The 17,157-nt window shown below is 34.8% G+C and overlaps 2 protein-coding genes across 2 annotated transcripts; one reads left to right on the forward strand and one right to left on the reverse strand.

The window, feature by feature from the left end:
• Window positions 1–104: 104 nt before the first annotated feature.
• LOC140790143 (psbP domain-containing protein 1, chloroplastic) lies at window positions 105–3,200 on the forward strand. Its single transcript, XM_073140082.1, has 3 exons — window positions 105–373; window positions 1,661–2,079; window positions 2,670–3,200. Exons 1-3 carry the CDS (start codon window positions 214–216, stop codon window positions 2,889–2,891), a joined length of 801 nt encoding a protein of 266 aa, XP_072996183.1. The 5' UTR covers window positions 105–213; the 3' UTR covers window positions 2,892–3,200.
• Window positions 3,201–4,799: 1,599 nt separating this feature from the next.
• Window positions 4,800–15,651, reverse strand: LOC140790998 (T-complex protein 1 subunit beta). The gene is made up of 12 exons (XM_073141338.1): window positions 15,495–15,651; window positions 15,359–15,390; window positions 15,221–15,277; window positions 13,895–13,960; window positions 13,700–13,811; window positions 13,348–13,476; window positions 11,538–11,609; window positions 11,127–11,242; window positions 9,428–9,504; window positions 6,532–7,017; window positions 5,346–5,661; window positions 4,800–5,269 (listed from the first exon to the last, which is right to left on the reverse strand). Exons 2-12 carry the CDS (start codon window positions 15,362–15,364, stop codon window positions 5,123–5,125), a joined length of 1,584 nt encoding a protein of 527 aa, XP_072997439.1. The 5' UTR covers window positions 15,365–15,390; window positions 15,495–15,651; the 3' UTR covers window positions 4,800–5,122.
• Between the last annotated feature and the right edge of the window lie 1,506 nt (window positions 15,652–17,157).

Consider the following 17,157-nt stretch of genomic DNA (forward strand, 5'->3'; position numbering starts at 1 on the left):
TATATGATAATAATATAATATGACGCTTTGGGCTTTGGCTTTTGTGAACGGATGAGATTGATTGGGTTTGGGTGCCCTTTCGGATCCGCTCCTCCTTTCTCTCTCCACTTGCTTTCTCTTCTATATCGTCTTCCTCCTTAAAGCCTATCCTTTTGCTCGCTCTCTCGCTCTCTCTCTCTCTGGTGAAGTCCTGTCGCACTAAGATTGCCTTCCATGGCCTCCTCCTTCGCCGCCGCCGCCGTCCTCCTCCCGTGCCTTCCTTCTACGCGTTCGAGGCGGACCACTCCCATCTCGGCATCTGCGAGCGCAAAGAACGAGACGAGGACGCTTTCTTCTCTCAATTCCCCACACCCTATCCCCTCTTGTTTCCTCGGTCCTCTCTCTCTCTCTCTCTCTCTCTCTTGAATGTGATTTTATCTCTAGTACCCTTTGTCTTTCCTATCCAGAAGTAACTGATCGTTAGGATAAGTAGCTGCTTCGATTCCTGGTAATAATGTAAGTGAGTTTTTCTTCAAGCATAGAAATTTACCGGTCTGACTTGTTTCTTGGTGTGATTGGGAGTTGGGTTCTCAATAAGTTATAGAGCACAATTGCATTTATGTTATTGCTGGAGACACTTTGAATGAGGACAGAGAATTTGTGACTTACCTGCTTGTAGAATTAGGCAGAGGTGCAAGGAGGGACAAATGTGGGTTTATAACTGAGAAAATTTTGCACAGAAGATGGGAAAAGATGAGCAAGTATTGGTAATGTGAGAGAGATGTGATAATGAGGATAATTGCATTAGAAAGAAGGGAAAAATAAGAAATGTAGATTATCTAGTCTCTTCATGATATGATTTGGTTTCCATTTAGAAGGATGCTGTTGAAAACTGAGGTTGCAACTGGTAGAGTACAATATGGGTATGGCTTACTGTACTCTGAGTATGGAGGAAAATTAGCAGGGTAATGATAGCTTGAGTTCATTTATATATATTGGTTGAAGTAGGAGCAAGAAACGGTAGAGGAAAGGTATAGCATGAGCTCAAGGAGGGACAATAGGAAAGCTTTGTGTATTTCATGCAATATTTTTATTATTCTTTTAATTTTTGTACTTCTTTATACCCACATTTTATTTTTAGAAACCCTCATATGAGGTTCTACATGTGTATCTACTCTGTAAAATTTGCCACTCAATCTCATTTTTATTGTTGGTTCTTCTGCTTCAATAGTTCTGTTACAGGTAATTGCTTTGTGCAAAACATTTGATGCCAATGTGTATGCTATATTGAACCTTGCTCCATATTTGGGTGGACTTTTTATCACCTTTTGATTTTTGAAGAGATGGTTCTGTTATTCCTGAAAGCTTCTGACTGTTATTTTTTGTCATAATTCTGGTTTAGGAGCGAAAAGATCATTCCCAGTGGTATCGGGCTATTATTTGGAACTGTATTATCTTTCAAGTAACATTAATTATGAAATATAAGCTGAAAACATGATCCTTTCCTTTTCATTGAATATGAGCAAAATATTATTTCATATTTTGGGTGAAAATATGTTTGATATTATTTCAAAGTAAACTATTTTTAGCCAGTATTATGCAGATTAACTTGAAGATCTAATTAGTTAACTTTTTTGTAACTAAGTCATTTTGTATTATATATAGACTAAAGTTTCTGCAGTTCCCAGGAGGAATGTAATAGCTACCGTGCTCTCAAGTTTCATCTTGTCACCCCAGTGGTGCCATGAAGTTGCCTTTGCTCAGCCATCTACCTTGTTCAGGGAGCACATAGACACATTTGATGGCTATACATTTTTGTACCCAAAAAGCTGGATCCAAGTCCGTGGTGCTGGAGCCGATGTATTTTTCAGAGATCCTTTTGTTCTTGATGAAAACATTTCAGTAGAAATATCTTCTCCTTCATCCTCCAGATATAAAAGCGTCGAAGATTTAGGGCCTCCAGAAGTAGCTGCACAGAAAGTACTTAAGCAGTATTTGACTGAATTCATGTCTACTAGATTAGGTGTTCGGCGTGAGTCAAACATTTTAACGACATCATCCAGGGTTGCTGATGATGGGAGAGTCTACTATCAAGTTGAGGTAAGAGAGTACTAACTAGTTATTGCACGTATGCTTTAACTTCAGTGGTCATGTTCAAATAGAAAAGGGTTTAAAAGCTTTAACGACAAGAAAATTGCTAAAGTTGTCTTAGATTAATTCGAATAAAATTCCAGGATAAGAGAGTACTAACTAATTACTGCATGTAAGATTTAACTTCAGTGGTCATGCTCAATTAGAAAAGGGTTTAAAAGCTTTAACGACAATAAAATTACTAAAGGTGTCTTAGATTACTTCAAAGAATTATTGTTTTCAACTTTGAGATTCTTTATAAACCAACTTCCCCTGGAATTTCATTGGAAACATTTGAATCTCCAGAACCAACAGTATTAGAATATCTCTCTTCTTGTAAACTTTTGCTCAGTTTCTTTCTTGAAGGTTTTGTGCTCTCTTATGTGACTGTCTGAACATTTATGCTTGCATTCACTGTGATGAATTGTACTGCTTTATATATACAAAAGGAAAAAAAAAAACAAATGGTTACAAAGATTACTGCCATTTATCAATACATTTTCATAATTTTATTTGCTTCTTATCATGGCAGAAATATTTATCATAGTTTGTCTTTTCAGGTAAACATAAAATCTTACGCAAGCAACAATGAGTTGGCTGTTATGCCACAAGATAGGATACCCCGGCTTGAATGGAACAGGCGATATCTATCTGTTCTTGGTGTGGAAAATAAGAGATTGTATGAGTTACGGTTGCAATCACCAGAAAATGTTTTCCTAGAGGAAGAAAAGGACTTGCGAGATGTTATGGAATCCTTTAGGGTGCTCAAGACAGTAGATTGAACAGCATGGTTTATGATTTACAACAGCAGAGGATAGGAAATTGAGGCCTTAATTTTTTACTCTGTGAATAACTTGCTTTTGCAATCACAGCACAGAGTTGATATATGATATATCATTCCGGTCTGCATTGTAATGAGTTTGATCTTACTATGCATTGCATGATATTGTGTGAATATACAGTTTGATCTTCTCCTTTCTTTTTCTTTTTTTGTTCAAGTTGTTCTGTCAATCGCTAATTCATATTGGCCGAGAGATCTGTCAAAGTTGTTTCATGAAATGGAAATTTGAGATACCTTTTATTTGTTCAAATTGTTTGCTACAGGTAAATAACATTGGTTTGCTACAGGTAAATAACATTGGCTATCATCAAAGACTATTCAGGTCCTGTTCCTGGAGGTTGTTTCCCTTTGCGTAAGCTTAAACTACAACCAAGAAGGTTGGCACCCTTTGAATAATCCTAATCTACAACCAAGAAGATACATTTAGCCTGTCTATCTAGGTTTTACAGCATATCACAATTGCCTAGTTTTGCTCGTTTACCGGGAACATGCCACCGCACTAGCAACTAATCAAATGGTATTGTTGAATTGGGAGACAAACAATTCAAGCATACTTTCTACTGCACTTGTAGAGGAAGGACGAAATATGTATAACTATTTTTATTAATATCAGAAGAAGAGAGCTAATACTAATATAAACTATTTTAATATTTAATTCAATACTAGTATAAAAAATAACAATTAGATTTGATTTGACATAAAGCTAATATTAAAGTATTGAAAAATAATAAAATTGTGTTGAGAATTGATAACTTATTAAACCAAATGATGAAAATACATTTGAGTATATGTTAAAGTAGCAGTAGTAGTAAATAGTATTTTTCTAAAATAATTATTATTTTTTATTAAAACTACAAACTTAAAATACTCTATATATCTACACTATGAAGAAATAATTATGTTCAACGGACTAATGCAAAGTTATAAACCCGCACTTCGGGGAAATAACTTCGCACTTTTTATATAAATAATCATATACTAGAGAATATAAAGAAACACTGCAGAATAATATAAGATTATAAACTTGCACTCTATGTAAAATAATTATATACTAGAGGAGACATTGCGAAGCAATGCAAGGTTTATAAGCCTCCATTTGCGTGTAAAATAACGATGCACCAGAGCATATAAAGAGACATTGCGAAATTATAAGTCTACACTCTATATAAAATACTCGTATATTATAAAATAAAGAGACACTGTAAAATAATGTAGAATTTTAAGTTCGCACTCTATATAAAATAACCGTACATTAAAAAAAATAAAGAGGCACTGCGAGGTAATAAGAAGTTATAAGCTGCAACTATAAAAAAAAAATGTACAGGTTTAATTTTTTATTTTTACAAAATCTATTGGTCCAAAAAACTATAAAATATCAAGTGAAATGATAATATTTAAAGTAAGAGATAGATAAAAAAAAACAAAACCTAAACTATAGCTAAAATAACTGCTATTTAAGAGAGAAATAATGGAGGGAGAGAATTCTCTCTAATGGAGAGAGAGAATCTCAACCGTAGATAATATATAATTAAATGTTACCTAATAGAGTAAAATAATAATTATGAGTTATTATTAAATCACTTTTCAAAAATTATATGAAATAAAATGAAAAAGAATGGTAAATTACTAAAGCTCCGAATGGGAGCTTAAATGCTGTCACTGCTCAAATTGTTAACCTTTCCACGGGTTGATACTCTTACCACTAGATGTAAGTTAGTCGATCAAGAAAATGATAGCACAAAAACCTTTTTTAAATCATTTGATAGATCAAGCAAATGATAGCACAAAACAGAAAATAAAGCATAAAGCGAACAGTAACTTGAGGGAGTCACAATGACAAAGGGACAGGTTGTGGAACAATTTCAGTTCAGTTTAGCCACTAGCAGCTCAATCAAGATATAATGGTAATTCACTCGGGCACCATCTCGAGTACAAGCTATTGAGACTAATAAATAGTGATCTTCGAATGACTATAGTCAAGAGGTGGGCAAGCATACAGCCGGATACAAAATATCATTCAACTTAGTTCAGTCCCAAGTAGTTGCACTTTTTCACACCAAAAACTTCAATGCGGATAAGTTTGTGAATACGTTAAAATTGTTTATATTGAAAACACCTCTCCTAGCAAGAAGCTTCATTCCATGGTTAACTTGCAGAGATATATGAACAGGGTCACATTCTGTCCTCTCTCCTTCGGGGAGCACAAGTTATAATCTCATCAACCCGCAATATCATCTCAGCTGCCTCAGTTGCAGATAAGAGTACAGCTTGCTTAACTTTGAAGGACTCTGATATTCCAAGCTTTTCCATATCGCCAACCTGCACAATAGCAAGGTAAGAATAATTATCCAAGCTAAAGAGCTCTAATTTAGACATATGTCTTTCTTTCACTTACTCCACCAGATATGACATCAATTCCAGCATTGCTTTTCTCCTTGTGATGCTCTGCACGTAGCTGAGAGATCAGCTCAGCACTATCCAGACCAGCATTGTCAGCTATAATGGTAGGAATTGCCTGGAGTGCACGGGAGAAGGCTTCGATGGCATGAGATTTCTTTCCTGGGGTCTTGCGTGCAAGATCGTCTACTTCTTTTGCCATTATCATTTCTGGCCATCCACCACCAAGTAACACCCTGCTGTCATTAACAGTCTGAGATAGCACACATAAGGCATCATGCAGGGACCTTTCTGCTTCATCTAGCACATGTGCACTGCGAGTAACCAGAAAAGGGAATGAGAAAATGATAACAGTGTCAGCTTACTAGAATGAGAAAGTATTTCCCAAAAGGTGGTGGTTACGACTTGAGAGATGCAGATTGTTATCTAAGTTTTTTCATATCGCAAATTTGGATCTGGGTTTAATGGATTGGAGTATAAGTTCCAAGCAATTATACATAATTAACACAATTTAAGAGATGTCCAAACCCAATGCATTATAAAGGAACATGAACATGCAGCTGTAGATGAGAGATCTTTTGTCATTTATATGAGATGAAGAACACAATTTTGATCTACAATAAGTAATCAGTTGCTTCCAGAGAAATATCGAGTAAATGATTCCAATTGTAGAAGTAATAACACTGCAGACTACAGACATACTAATCAACTGGAGATAGTAACACTGTTTCCGCAACTCGATAACTACCCCCTCCCCACCACCAAAAGAACAAAAAAAGAAACATACACACCAACGCACGTAAATGCAGAAAGGACACTGAACAAAAGAAAAGGAAGAAACAGAAAAGGAAAGGGAAGGCTGGGAATGCAGGTATGTTAAGTACTTAGATATGTTATATGTGTGGCCTTAAGAATGACAAGCCACTTCTATTAAACAGTGAAAATCATCATAATCTACATAAGAGGCCCTGTTCAGCAAACTTTATATGACTGCAGTAGTTAGATGCCCTTAGCAGAATCACAAAATTATCATGTGAGAGCGCAACAAGAGTAAAGGTTTGATAACCTACTCACTTGAAATTATAAGTATTGGATATTAAAGATGATTTAGAACAAGGCTACGATAAAAACATAATTTTGTTAATATTATCGAACTTTGCATTAGCTGCCGGAATCAGACATACCTTGCACCTCTGAGGACAATAGTACAAGCCTGGCCCATTTCAACCCCAGAGAAATGAATTAGCCTGTCCTCCCCAATCATTATCTCTTCAATGAGTTTGCAATGCCCAAGCTTAACAGATTCTGGATTATCAAACGTGGAAGCAATCTCACCACCGGTAACCAAACCTAGCCGCTCAATCCCATCAAAATCAGCATGCTCAATAGCAAGAATGCCAGCATCAGCAAACAGTTCCTCTGGGAAGTTATAAATCAATTGCCGATTGACAAAACAGTTAATTCCATGAGCTATGATCTTTTGCACTTTCTCCCTCATTTTCTGTTTTTCAGCTGCTTCAATTTCTGCAACTTTGGACATTGAATCCACACGAACACGAGCTCCAAAAATCTTAACTTTGTCAGTGTCCATAGCAGTATTTGCAACCAAAATCTTGGCATTCTCGATGCGTTTTGGTTGCCCAATGCCTATTTTCTTGTCAAGAATAAACCTTCACAAAAAGGACAATGGATTGGTCATCCTCGGGCAAGATTACCTTCAATCCATTTAAACATATTTGGCAAGCAAAACTTCATGAAAATGCAAAACTTATGAATTCAACGTGTTATAATAGACAAAAGAAGTATAACTATAGATGACTTTCCTTCTTTCGTTTGGAACTTACATGGACTGATTATCCTCTCTATGATTTCATATGCTTACTAGCAGAAAATAACACAATAAAAGAAAATTGGAAGCCTGATTGCATACAAGAACCAAAGGGAAAGTTTTGCATCTTGATGCAGAAGAAAATAAATTGGGGGCTGAAATAGGTCAGATATCCATTCAAACCAGCTTCAATTTCTGAGTTTAGTCAAATATGCATATAAAATGGTGAAACCAGCTCGAATATAGATCTGCATCAGGCTCTGAAGAGCACACCATTTGGATATGAATATGATTGAGTATTTTATCAGAATAAGGATTGCATAGCTGCATTTTTTAAGGTTGTCGGTAAAAATAATAACTCAATGATACGTATCTCCCTTGTTATATTTCAAATTTAATTTAATTTAACACCTCCAGTATGAGCTATATTTAATTTAACACCAATTTAATTCAACACACACCACTTGTGACAGTAGGTTTCTCATGATAGTCAATGTGATAAGGAACCTCCTTATAAATGCTGGATTGGCACTGTTAGAATCATTTTGTGGTTAGGCTAGTCCATGTTATCATTTATCTGCATTTGTATAAAGCAAATATGATTATAACTTACATCCAATTCCTACCATTTTTCCATTGTGTAACTACATAAATACAGACCCAAATTTTATATGCATTTTATAGTAGCTTATGCATCGTATTTCGAAAAGGAAAATGAAATGGGGTATGAATAGTTGATAAACAAGATTGTTTTAATCTTTGGCTCTTGTTTGGTTTGAGGCTAAGCTCTGAACTAAATTAACCGACCACATTTCTTAGTCCTGATTTAAGTACCTTGAAATAGGCTAAAGTAATTTAGCCCCAGTTTGCTTTGAGTTCAGGTAGGGTCCATAAACTAGTTCAGGAACCCCTAATCTAGTCCAATAACCAAACAATAAATTATTTTTTTTCCTAATTTAGCTCAATACCCATTTTCTAAATAAATACTAGTAATATAAATTTTAATATCATTTCAAATGGATTCCAATTTTATCCTTGACATGACTTAAATCTATTAAATTTATATCTTATTAATCTTTTCTCTCCTCTCTTCTCCTCTTACAAAATATTCATCAATTATAAAATATGTCAAATCATGTCTAATCGAGTCCCTCTCCCCTCTCTACACCATATAGACCAGCAAATATGCACTTAAGCTCACAAATGATATATAAGTAATATATGCCACATTACAATATAATAGTATTTATATATTATAATATTTTTATATTATAATAATGACCATTGTTACATGAAAAGAATATTCTCAACTATTAAATTATATATATATATCATTTATTTTCCTCCAAAACTAACATTTTTTACACTTTTTCACATTACATCACAATTAATAAATATACTCTTAGCCTAATTCAGAACCAAACATTTAAAGCATATGGTGTATTATAATATATGAATATTATTATATTATATTGTTCGTAGATTATAATATATATTAAATGTTAATACTATAATATCACATTCATATATTGTAATACTATACTATTATAATATTATATTATACTATATTATATTATTCATATGTTATAATTACAATATTATAAAATAAGAATATTATACATATATTATAATATAAATTTATGGGCTTAAGTGCATATTCATTAGCTTATATGGTGTCTATAATAGTCATTTACAAACTTAAGTTCATATTTACTAGCTTATATAATGTCTATAATAGTCATTTGCTAACTTAAGTGCATATTTGCTGGTTTATATGATGTCTATAATAATCATTTGTGAATTTAAGTACATATTTGCTACCTTATATGATGCAGAGAGGAAAAAGAGACTCGATTGGACATGATTTGACAAATTTTATAATATAAAATATGAATATTTTAAAAGAGAGGAGAAAGTAAGATATAAAATTAATAAATTTAAGTCATGTTGAAATCAATTTGAAATGATACTAGAATTTATATATTAGTATTTATTCAACGAGTGGGTATTGAACTAGATTAAGAAAAAGAATAAGATAATTTATTGTTTAGTTACTGAATCAGCTTAGAGGTCGGTCCCTGAATTGGCCCCCCTGAAGTCAAAGCAAATAAGGGCTAAATTATGCAGTGCACCATCTTAGAAATGCTGGTTAAGGCTAAAAGGCAACATAATTTACTAGTATCTATTAGAAAATAGAAAAGCAACCATCTACCGCGTAAACCAACTCTACTTTAAAATTGTAAAAGACATACCCTTCATCCAAAAATGAATCCTTGAGAGATCCTCCAGCTTTCTTGAGAATTTGGATAGACTCCAAATTTGTGCTGCCCTGCCACCAGAAGGTAAGTACTTAATGCCCAAGAGCTCACATAACAGAAGAATAAGTGAAACTTACCAACCAAGCTTCACAGAAAAAACCAACAAATAGCAGTACAAAAGGAGGCGGAAAAAGGCAGAGCATACTACATCTAGATACACTCAAAAGGTTATTAAAAAATCTGTGAAATACCTGATATCAGAATACAAAAGGAAACAGATTCTGCACCATGCAAATTTCAAATAAAAACAGCGACTAGAGTTTCTATTTATCTCATCAAAAGTTGAAGCCATGATAGGTACTACAAGGAGCAGTAACATCAAAACTTAAAGTAAACTTTCTGCCCTTGAGAAGTCAACACTTAATTCATGTATTGTATGTGCATTACCTTTCCTTGTCTCTTAGTGTTTTAGAGGCTAGGACTACCAATCAACAGAAAGAGGCTATAACAATATTCAGGAATTGAGTGTCTAGCTATAATTGTTCTCTTAACAGTTGAGCATAATACTGTGATTAGACATATTGAACATGAAGAGAATCATAGGATGTGCAAGGTGTAAAACACAGAATCATAGGAGGCGCAAGGTGTAAAACACACAATAGCAATAAAAGACTCCACAGCTTAAATATGTTGCCACTGCAACATGCAAGCATGCAAATGAGCATAGTTCCTAGTTTCGGCCGATCCGGGCTGAAACCAGCCCCATGCAACAGCCGGCGGCGGCAGCCGGCAGCTACAGAGAGAGGGCGAGAGAGGAAGAGAGAGCGAGGGAGAGAGAGGGAAAGATATAAAGAAAGAGTGTGAAGGAAAGAGAAAGAGAAAGATTAAAATAAAGAGTGAGGGAGAGAATAAATCCCTCTGACTAACAATTAGAAGGATAAGAAAGAAGAGAGGGAGGAAGAGAGATTTTTACTTTTTAGACTTTATATGTGAGTAATTATTATTTCTTATCTTTTTATAATTTTTTCTAAATTTTTAGAAATTTCTCAACATTTTTAAATAATATTTAAAATTTTATTTAATTAAAATAGTTCGATCCGATACGACCGATATGGCCGATACGACCGATACGTATCATTTTTCCAGACGACCAATCCCGATCCCGATACCGATTTTCAGAATCTTGTAAACAAGTTTTATTCAAGCATTGTTCTTTCAGATCTTTCTCCAAGACCCCTGAGAACAAATTTAATATACCAATCAGAATGGACTTTCTGGTTATCTATACTTTGAACCAACATAATAGGTTCATTAACATAAGAAACACCACTAAATACACCAGGTCTTTATGTTTTCAATTTAATCAGCATATTAAAATCCAGTATAAGGACACCATTGCAAAACACCTTATGTGATGCAAACCCATTACCATAACCCTCCAAAGTATATAAGAAGAAAGGTGTTAGCAAGCGAAACTGGAAGTGGTTATACCACTCAAGGTACATGAATGTAAGATGCGGAAGATAAGACAAAATGGTGAATTTGTTTTGTACTTGGCAACTTGAATGAACAGTGAATTTTTCAATTCCTTAACACATCAAGTGCTACAAACATCACCTGACTTTTAAGATACCGAGAAATCATATTTGATAACAAGTGTCGTATAAAGAAAACCACTTTCATCTTTCAGTACCTTAAGCCTCAAAACAGCATCCACTGCAAGCTTAGCAAAGTACTCCTTGTCTTGGGAAAGTATCTTTGAACTCAAAGTTGTCATGGCAATTTTCATGAGATCAGATCGAAATTTCTCTGTGGCACCAACCAAAGATAGTGTCAAAAGAATGTATGAACTTGTAGTGCAAATAAAACATTGAAACAAAGACACAGATTCAAAAGAATGTAGATAAAAATCAGATGACATGACTAAAAATGTTTATAAACAATTAGGCTGGAGTTAGTCCTGCAAGTTCCTAGAAAGTTAAAAATCCTGTGATCTAAGCTTAATGCTAGCCTACATATGAAACCATGACGAACTCATTATCGGAGACATGGGAAATCCAAAACTAGTTGTCTCATCATTTTTGCATTATAAAATTATTAGTACCTGAATCTTGCTTGTTGTCCATGGCATTCTCCAATAAAGCATTGCGGGCACACTCAACAGCCATTCTGTACCCTATTATATTGCAAAGGAAAACATACCAAGATCAGAACAACATGGAACACCCACCAGTAATCCAGCAGCACTACATGGACTATCTTTCTTCAGAACTCAGAAGTCAATAATAGATAACAGACAGAAAATAGCTAAATGATGGTATGCGATATTGCTCAACCATAGGCCTCCTCTTATTGGATCTAATCCACCATGAAATGTCAGGAGTCTATTTTGACCAATTCAAGGTGCAAAATAGGTTTGCTCCATCGGGCTATACTGAGGAACCTTTTATTGAATGAGTCAAGTCAGAAATATTTCTCAATGATTACCCTCATACTAAGAATAAACATGATCATTAATGTTTGTTCCAGCAGTAGAAACAATTTGAGCTGTTCCTGCATAAGCTTCATTCAAAATGGCTTCGGCTTGTTTGTTTATGCCTGAGTTGAATAATAAAAACATGTTCCACCAATATAACCATCTCCAACTTGGGCTGCAACAAATGCGAAAACAGGACAAAGAAGAGTAATTGGATATTGCAGTAGACAGATTGGACATCATAGGAAGTAGGGAAGCCCTCCTCCCTATGGTCTCTTTGGCAAAGGCCTTCTCCGTGAACATAAATTACAGTTTGGCTAATCGACACAAATTGTACCAGAAGGCCGTGACATGGCCAAGCTAAGTTGGAAAAGAATGAAAAGGAGAGAATCAGAAATGGCAATGACTAAATGGTGATTCAGCCTCTAAAATTACACGAAACCACTTTCAAACTGAATGAAATCATCCCGACTGACCGAAATCCCAATCATAGCAAATTAGCACAATCTAGACATTGTTACACAGAGAAGTGAGAGAAACCAAATCGCATTTCAATTAGATATGTAAGCTACTAGCATTCGCTATACTAGTGATAATTATCTTGCTCCTGATACTTTGCAATCTCACCTAACAATAGAGGTGTCAGTATCAAAGTAGAACATTAACATGAAGCAAAACAAAATGAAACTTTCCTGTTTATGAGTATATCTCAAACATAAAAATGAACAAACTCTTCTAAAATTTATTTGTTTTATTTAGAAATAATCAACAGATAATAACAGAAAATAGTAACACTAGACCATGCTCCCAAATTACCTTTCTAATGCCTACTGAATATATAAATTAGGAGCAGCTTGAAACTTTTTAGGGGCCTCAGGCTTGAAATGCAAGGAATATAAGCCATCAGATGTAATTATAGTTTGAAAACATAAGCAAAAGGAAGAATCTAATAAAATGCTGAGGCAGGTGCGGAGCACTAGAAGACGATTACATGTCAAAATCTACCTGCCCCTGGCTTCTCTTTCCTATTCTGACATACGTGACTCGAGGAACCTTTACATTTTTGCAAGCCCCACAGTCATCCTACCTTATTAGATTTTCCTGCTTTTTCTCTGACCACATATCTACTATCTAAGTATTTGCACAACACCTTCCAACGTTCTTTCAATATACTAATAGACCAGATCCACCATTTACATAAACGAAAAGAGTGAAAAGACAACTAATGTAGATAACCAATACAGACCCAGGAAGACAACAGCATGATATTTGAAGAAAGAAAAAAATAAAAGGAAACATACCAAATTCTAAATAATTGTACGAAACTATTGAAAATCCCTAACTGGCACATTTTATATTACATTATATATGCTACAAATTTAGAACAGCAAAAAGAACATGACAGGCCTTAAAAATACTTTGGGATCTTGAAACAAACCTGCAATTATGGTCATTGGATGGATCTTTGTATTAACCAATTTTTCAGCTTCCCTTAGAAGTTCTCCAGCCAAAACAACAACAGAAGTTGTTCCATCACCAACTTCATCATCTTGAACTTTAGAGATATCTGAAACTTAAATCAAGGATTGACCTTTCTCTTTGTGGCTAACAATCATCTGAGGTCAAAGAAGGATAAAAATAGCTCTTCTACCAGAGAATGAAAGATAAAAACATTGCATTCTGTTGTTTACATTAATTTGCACAAATCTGAGTTGAGAAAGACAGAGATTTAGCTGAAGAACAACTACATGTGCAGAAGGCCAAATAGTGGAAGACAAATCAAAGGATACCAACAAGGACCTTGGCAGCTGGGTTGTCAATGTGGAGAGATTTCAAGATAGTTGCACCATCATTCGTAACAGTAATATTCCGTCCTCTGCCAGTTGACTGAAGGATCTTGTCCTGCAAACCAAAAATATTCATACATGTCACATTGATTAAAAATAATAAAGCTCAAATGCCTAACATATAAGTAAACCATATACCATTCCTTTTGGTCCTAAAGTGGTCTTGACTAAATCAGCGATTGCCATTGCACCAATAAAAGAAGCCTGCACAAAATAAGTTAAGAAGGGTAGTTATAAATATAACTTTGTCCTAAGAATGATATTGCTTGTCAAGAAGCCTGACATGGCATTATGACTTTTTTCGGGGAGAAAATATAAGATAATCTCTTCGTGGCAATCCATTACTGACTTCAAAACAGCATCATGCCACTGCAGCTTTTAATGCTCTATGAACATTTTGGGGATTTTAAGAAATACAGATATCTAAATCTACTGCCAGAGTGTGAAAAGTTACAGGATAAAACTCTTCCCAAGAGCTCTGATGAAATGCAAGAGATGAGTTTGCATGTATATAATATATCACATTTAAGTGACTTTTAGATTTTTGTACCTAAGACTTCAATGTCTTTAACTGGTGTCATACAATAGAAGAAGACATGTAAATATTGTGCAATTTATTGCTTCCCTTGTATAACAGAAGAATGAGTCCAAGTGTCCAATGTGTGAAGACAGTAAAAAGTATCTTTCCCATTACAAAGTTCATAAAGATTAAAACCATACTAAAATACTTGAGATCGCTCCCGCTCAATATCTGTTTTCATTGACTCTACCGGAAGAAGAGACTACAAGATGTGATGGTATTACTTATTAGAACTTGGATTAGGTTATGGTACTTAATTACTTACTGAATTTCCAGAGCGACTCAAATACAGATAAAAATACATTGAATTGCATATAACTTGCCTTAGTACATTACTAGCTAGTAGCTACATGATTTGGCAGGTGAAATTAACAGATAAACAAGATTGAATGGTTAAACTTCTAAAATGATGGCCAAGAATTAAATACTTACACTAGATAACCAAATCCTTACAGCTAATGGACCTTGGTTTGAGAGACATACTTATAAAAATTAATTGCTTCATTCTATGTCCTTGTCCTTAGACTTTCATCATAAACTTGAAGAGAGAGAGAAAAAAAAAACCTCTTCTGTTTTCCTTTAGCACCTTAGAGATGAATGCTGGAGTGTAATGCTCATGGCTCATACTTTATTCTTCTGCCTAATATAGCACGATACTTGCAAAACATAGTTCTAAAACTAGGCTAATCGTGGAAACAACAACGAAAAGAACATATATTAACAGTAAATGAATGAACTTTTTTGGTCGTCTTTGCAGCCTGAGCTCATCAAACCAAAACCACTAAAAAGATTCAAGCTAATACCAAGACATCGCTCCAATGTTTCTATTGTTCTCATAAAGATACTAATCAAAATTAACACTGGAAATACTATCAAATGCGCACCATCCTCGCTCGATCTCCCTTCTCTTCCGTGGCTTCATCTTTGAACAATCGTTCCACCTAAACGCCAAAGCCATCACATATTAACCAAACCGTAGCGATAAAACTATATAAATAGAGCATATATGAGATGAAACATACCGCCATTGTAATGATCCGAAGAGCTCACAGATCTAGTAAGAAAAAAATAGGAAAAAGAAAAAAAAAATCGGGATCAACGAGCCGAGGCAGAGGAATTAGAGAGCATTTAGACTGAAATGGGAAAGGGATCAAATGCCTTTATCTAGCGCTTCGATTGTTTCGGGGGATCTAAAACCCTAGAGTTTCCGAAGGGATTCTTTCGCTGGCGGCGGACTCAAAAAAGGGCTCGACCGCTACGCCTTTTCCTCAAAAATGGCTCGAACGGACGGTTCGTGATTGTGCTTATGGTGCGTGTCTCAATTTTGGCGTAGTAAACGAGTTTTTGACCAAAATAGGCTTCATCGCAAACTAATTTACCTAAATAGTCACCTCCCAAACTTATTATTCCGGGTTAATTTTGACACATCAACTCGCAAGCAAATGGACCAAGTGTGGTGAAGTTATCACACACACAAAAGGGTTATTTGGACTATAAATTTAAATTTAGATTTGGATATTAAACCGGTTGTAAAATTTTAAATCATATCTTAATTAAACGAATATAAATAATTTTCGAATCTTAAATGAATATAAATATGAATAAGATCTTAACCGGATATATATCAGATTTTAATCTAATATGAATGCAAAATAAATCTTTCGACCACATTTATATTATAAAAAATAAAACTTCACAAAATCAACTACCAATTCACTACAGGACCAGAACAATAATATTTACCAAAACGAGTAAATGATAAATAGAATAAAAAACTACTATTAAATGTGGAACAAAAACAATTGTAGTAGACTAACATCTTTACAAGAGATGTATACATATAGATAGAGGCGGCAACCTGATGCGAACCGTGTCAGATCGGATCACATCAAAGGGAGATTAGGCTCAATAGATTGAGTCTAATTATCTTATTTGGTTAAGTTAGAGTCTTAATAAGTTAGAATTTTATTTAATTAGCTAAATCCAGCTCTGCACAATTTTGGAAAAATATTCACTGAATATTCTACACATATCAAAATAATATCAAACCGTTGGATAAGGTCGTCAACCTCCAGATCTAGAATTTGATATTCACGATTTCTCCAAATTCGGAATCTATATACGACAAAACGATTTGAGAAGATAAATGATGGTTTAGTTAGTTTGTTAGTGTTTTAACTTAGATGAGGAGTTCTTAGAGTGAGCCTCTATAAATATGTAAAGGAAACCTAATTAGAGATGATGATGAAAAATGATGATAATATTGGAATTAGCTTTAGTCTTTATCTCCTTCTCTACTTGTCTCTAACCATTGGCGCCCTCTTCCACCGCCCAAGTCCTTAGCTCTTCCAGCTTCTAACTGCCCTCGTCCACAACTTCTTTCCCTTTACACAAAAAACTAAACTTAGCATCCATCTAGCCATTGGAGGGCTATCAAGCTAGGATCTAATTGAACTTCGACCACTATTTGGTCGATATCTTGAAATCTAACTATTCAAATCATATGATCTTAGATCCGTTGGAAAGCTCTTTTCAAGGGCAACAACATATCTAAAACTTAGGAGGATTCGTTGGTTAGATTGTTCACAGAACCCCTTGAAAATTATGTGCTTCATCGACCCCCAGAACCGTTGCGGATCAGATTAGGTCGGTTCGTAACACAACCAGCAGGTGAAGAAGAAGAGGATAGAGGTGACGTCCAATGGGTGTCATCAACCAACATGTGAAGAGGGTAACGGATTTCGTTTTATGGTGACTTGAGATGAAGGGAAGTGACCAAGTAAGGTAAGAGTGTAAACAAACCGAGCTTGAGCGAGATGAA

Source organism: Typha latifolia, chromosome 6, assembly GCF_019914945.1.
Source record: "Typha latifolia isolate L0001 chromosome 6, TyphaL0001v2, whole genome shotgun sequence".
Taxonomy (NCBI): Eukaryota; Viridiplantae; Streptophyta; class Magnoliopsida; order Poales; family Typhaceae; genus Typha; species Typha latifolia.

Coding starts and splice junctions, on each gene's coding strand:
- LOC140790143 (XM_073140082.1), top strand. CDS start 214: ATGGCCTCCTCCTTCGCCGCCGCCGCCGTCCTCCTCCCGTGCCTTCCT. Junction 374..1,660: donor TATCCCCTCTTGTTTCCTCG/GTCCTCTCTCTC, acceptor AAGTTTCTGCAG/TTCCCAGGAGGAATGTAATA. Junction 2,080..2,669: donor GAGTCTACTATCAAGTTGAG/GTAAGAGAGTAC, acceptor TTGTCTTTTCAG/GTAAACATAAAATCTTACGC.
- LOC140790998 (XM_073141338.1), bottom strand. Junction 13,812..13,894: donor CTTTAGGACCAAAAGGAATG/GTATATGGTTTA, acceptor TTTGGTTTGCAG/GACAAGATCCTTCAGTCAAC. Junction 5,662..6,531: donor ATTGTCCTCAGAGGTGCAAG/GTATGTCTGATT, acceptor GGTTACTCGCAG/TGCACATGTGCTAGATGAAG.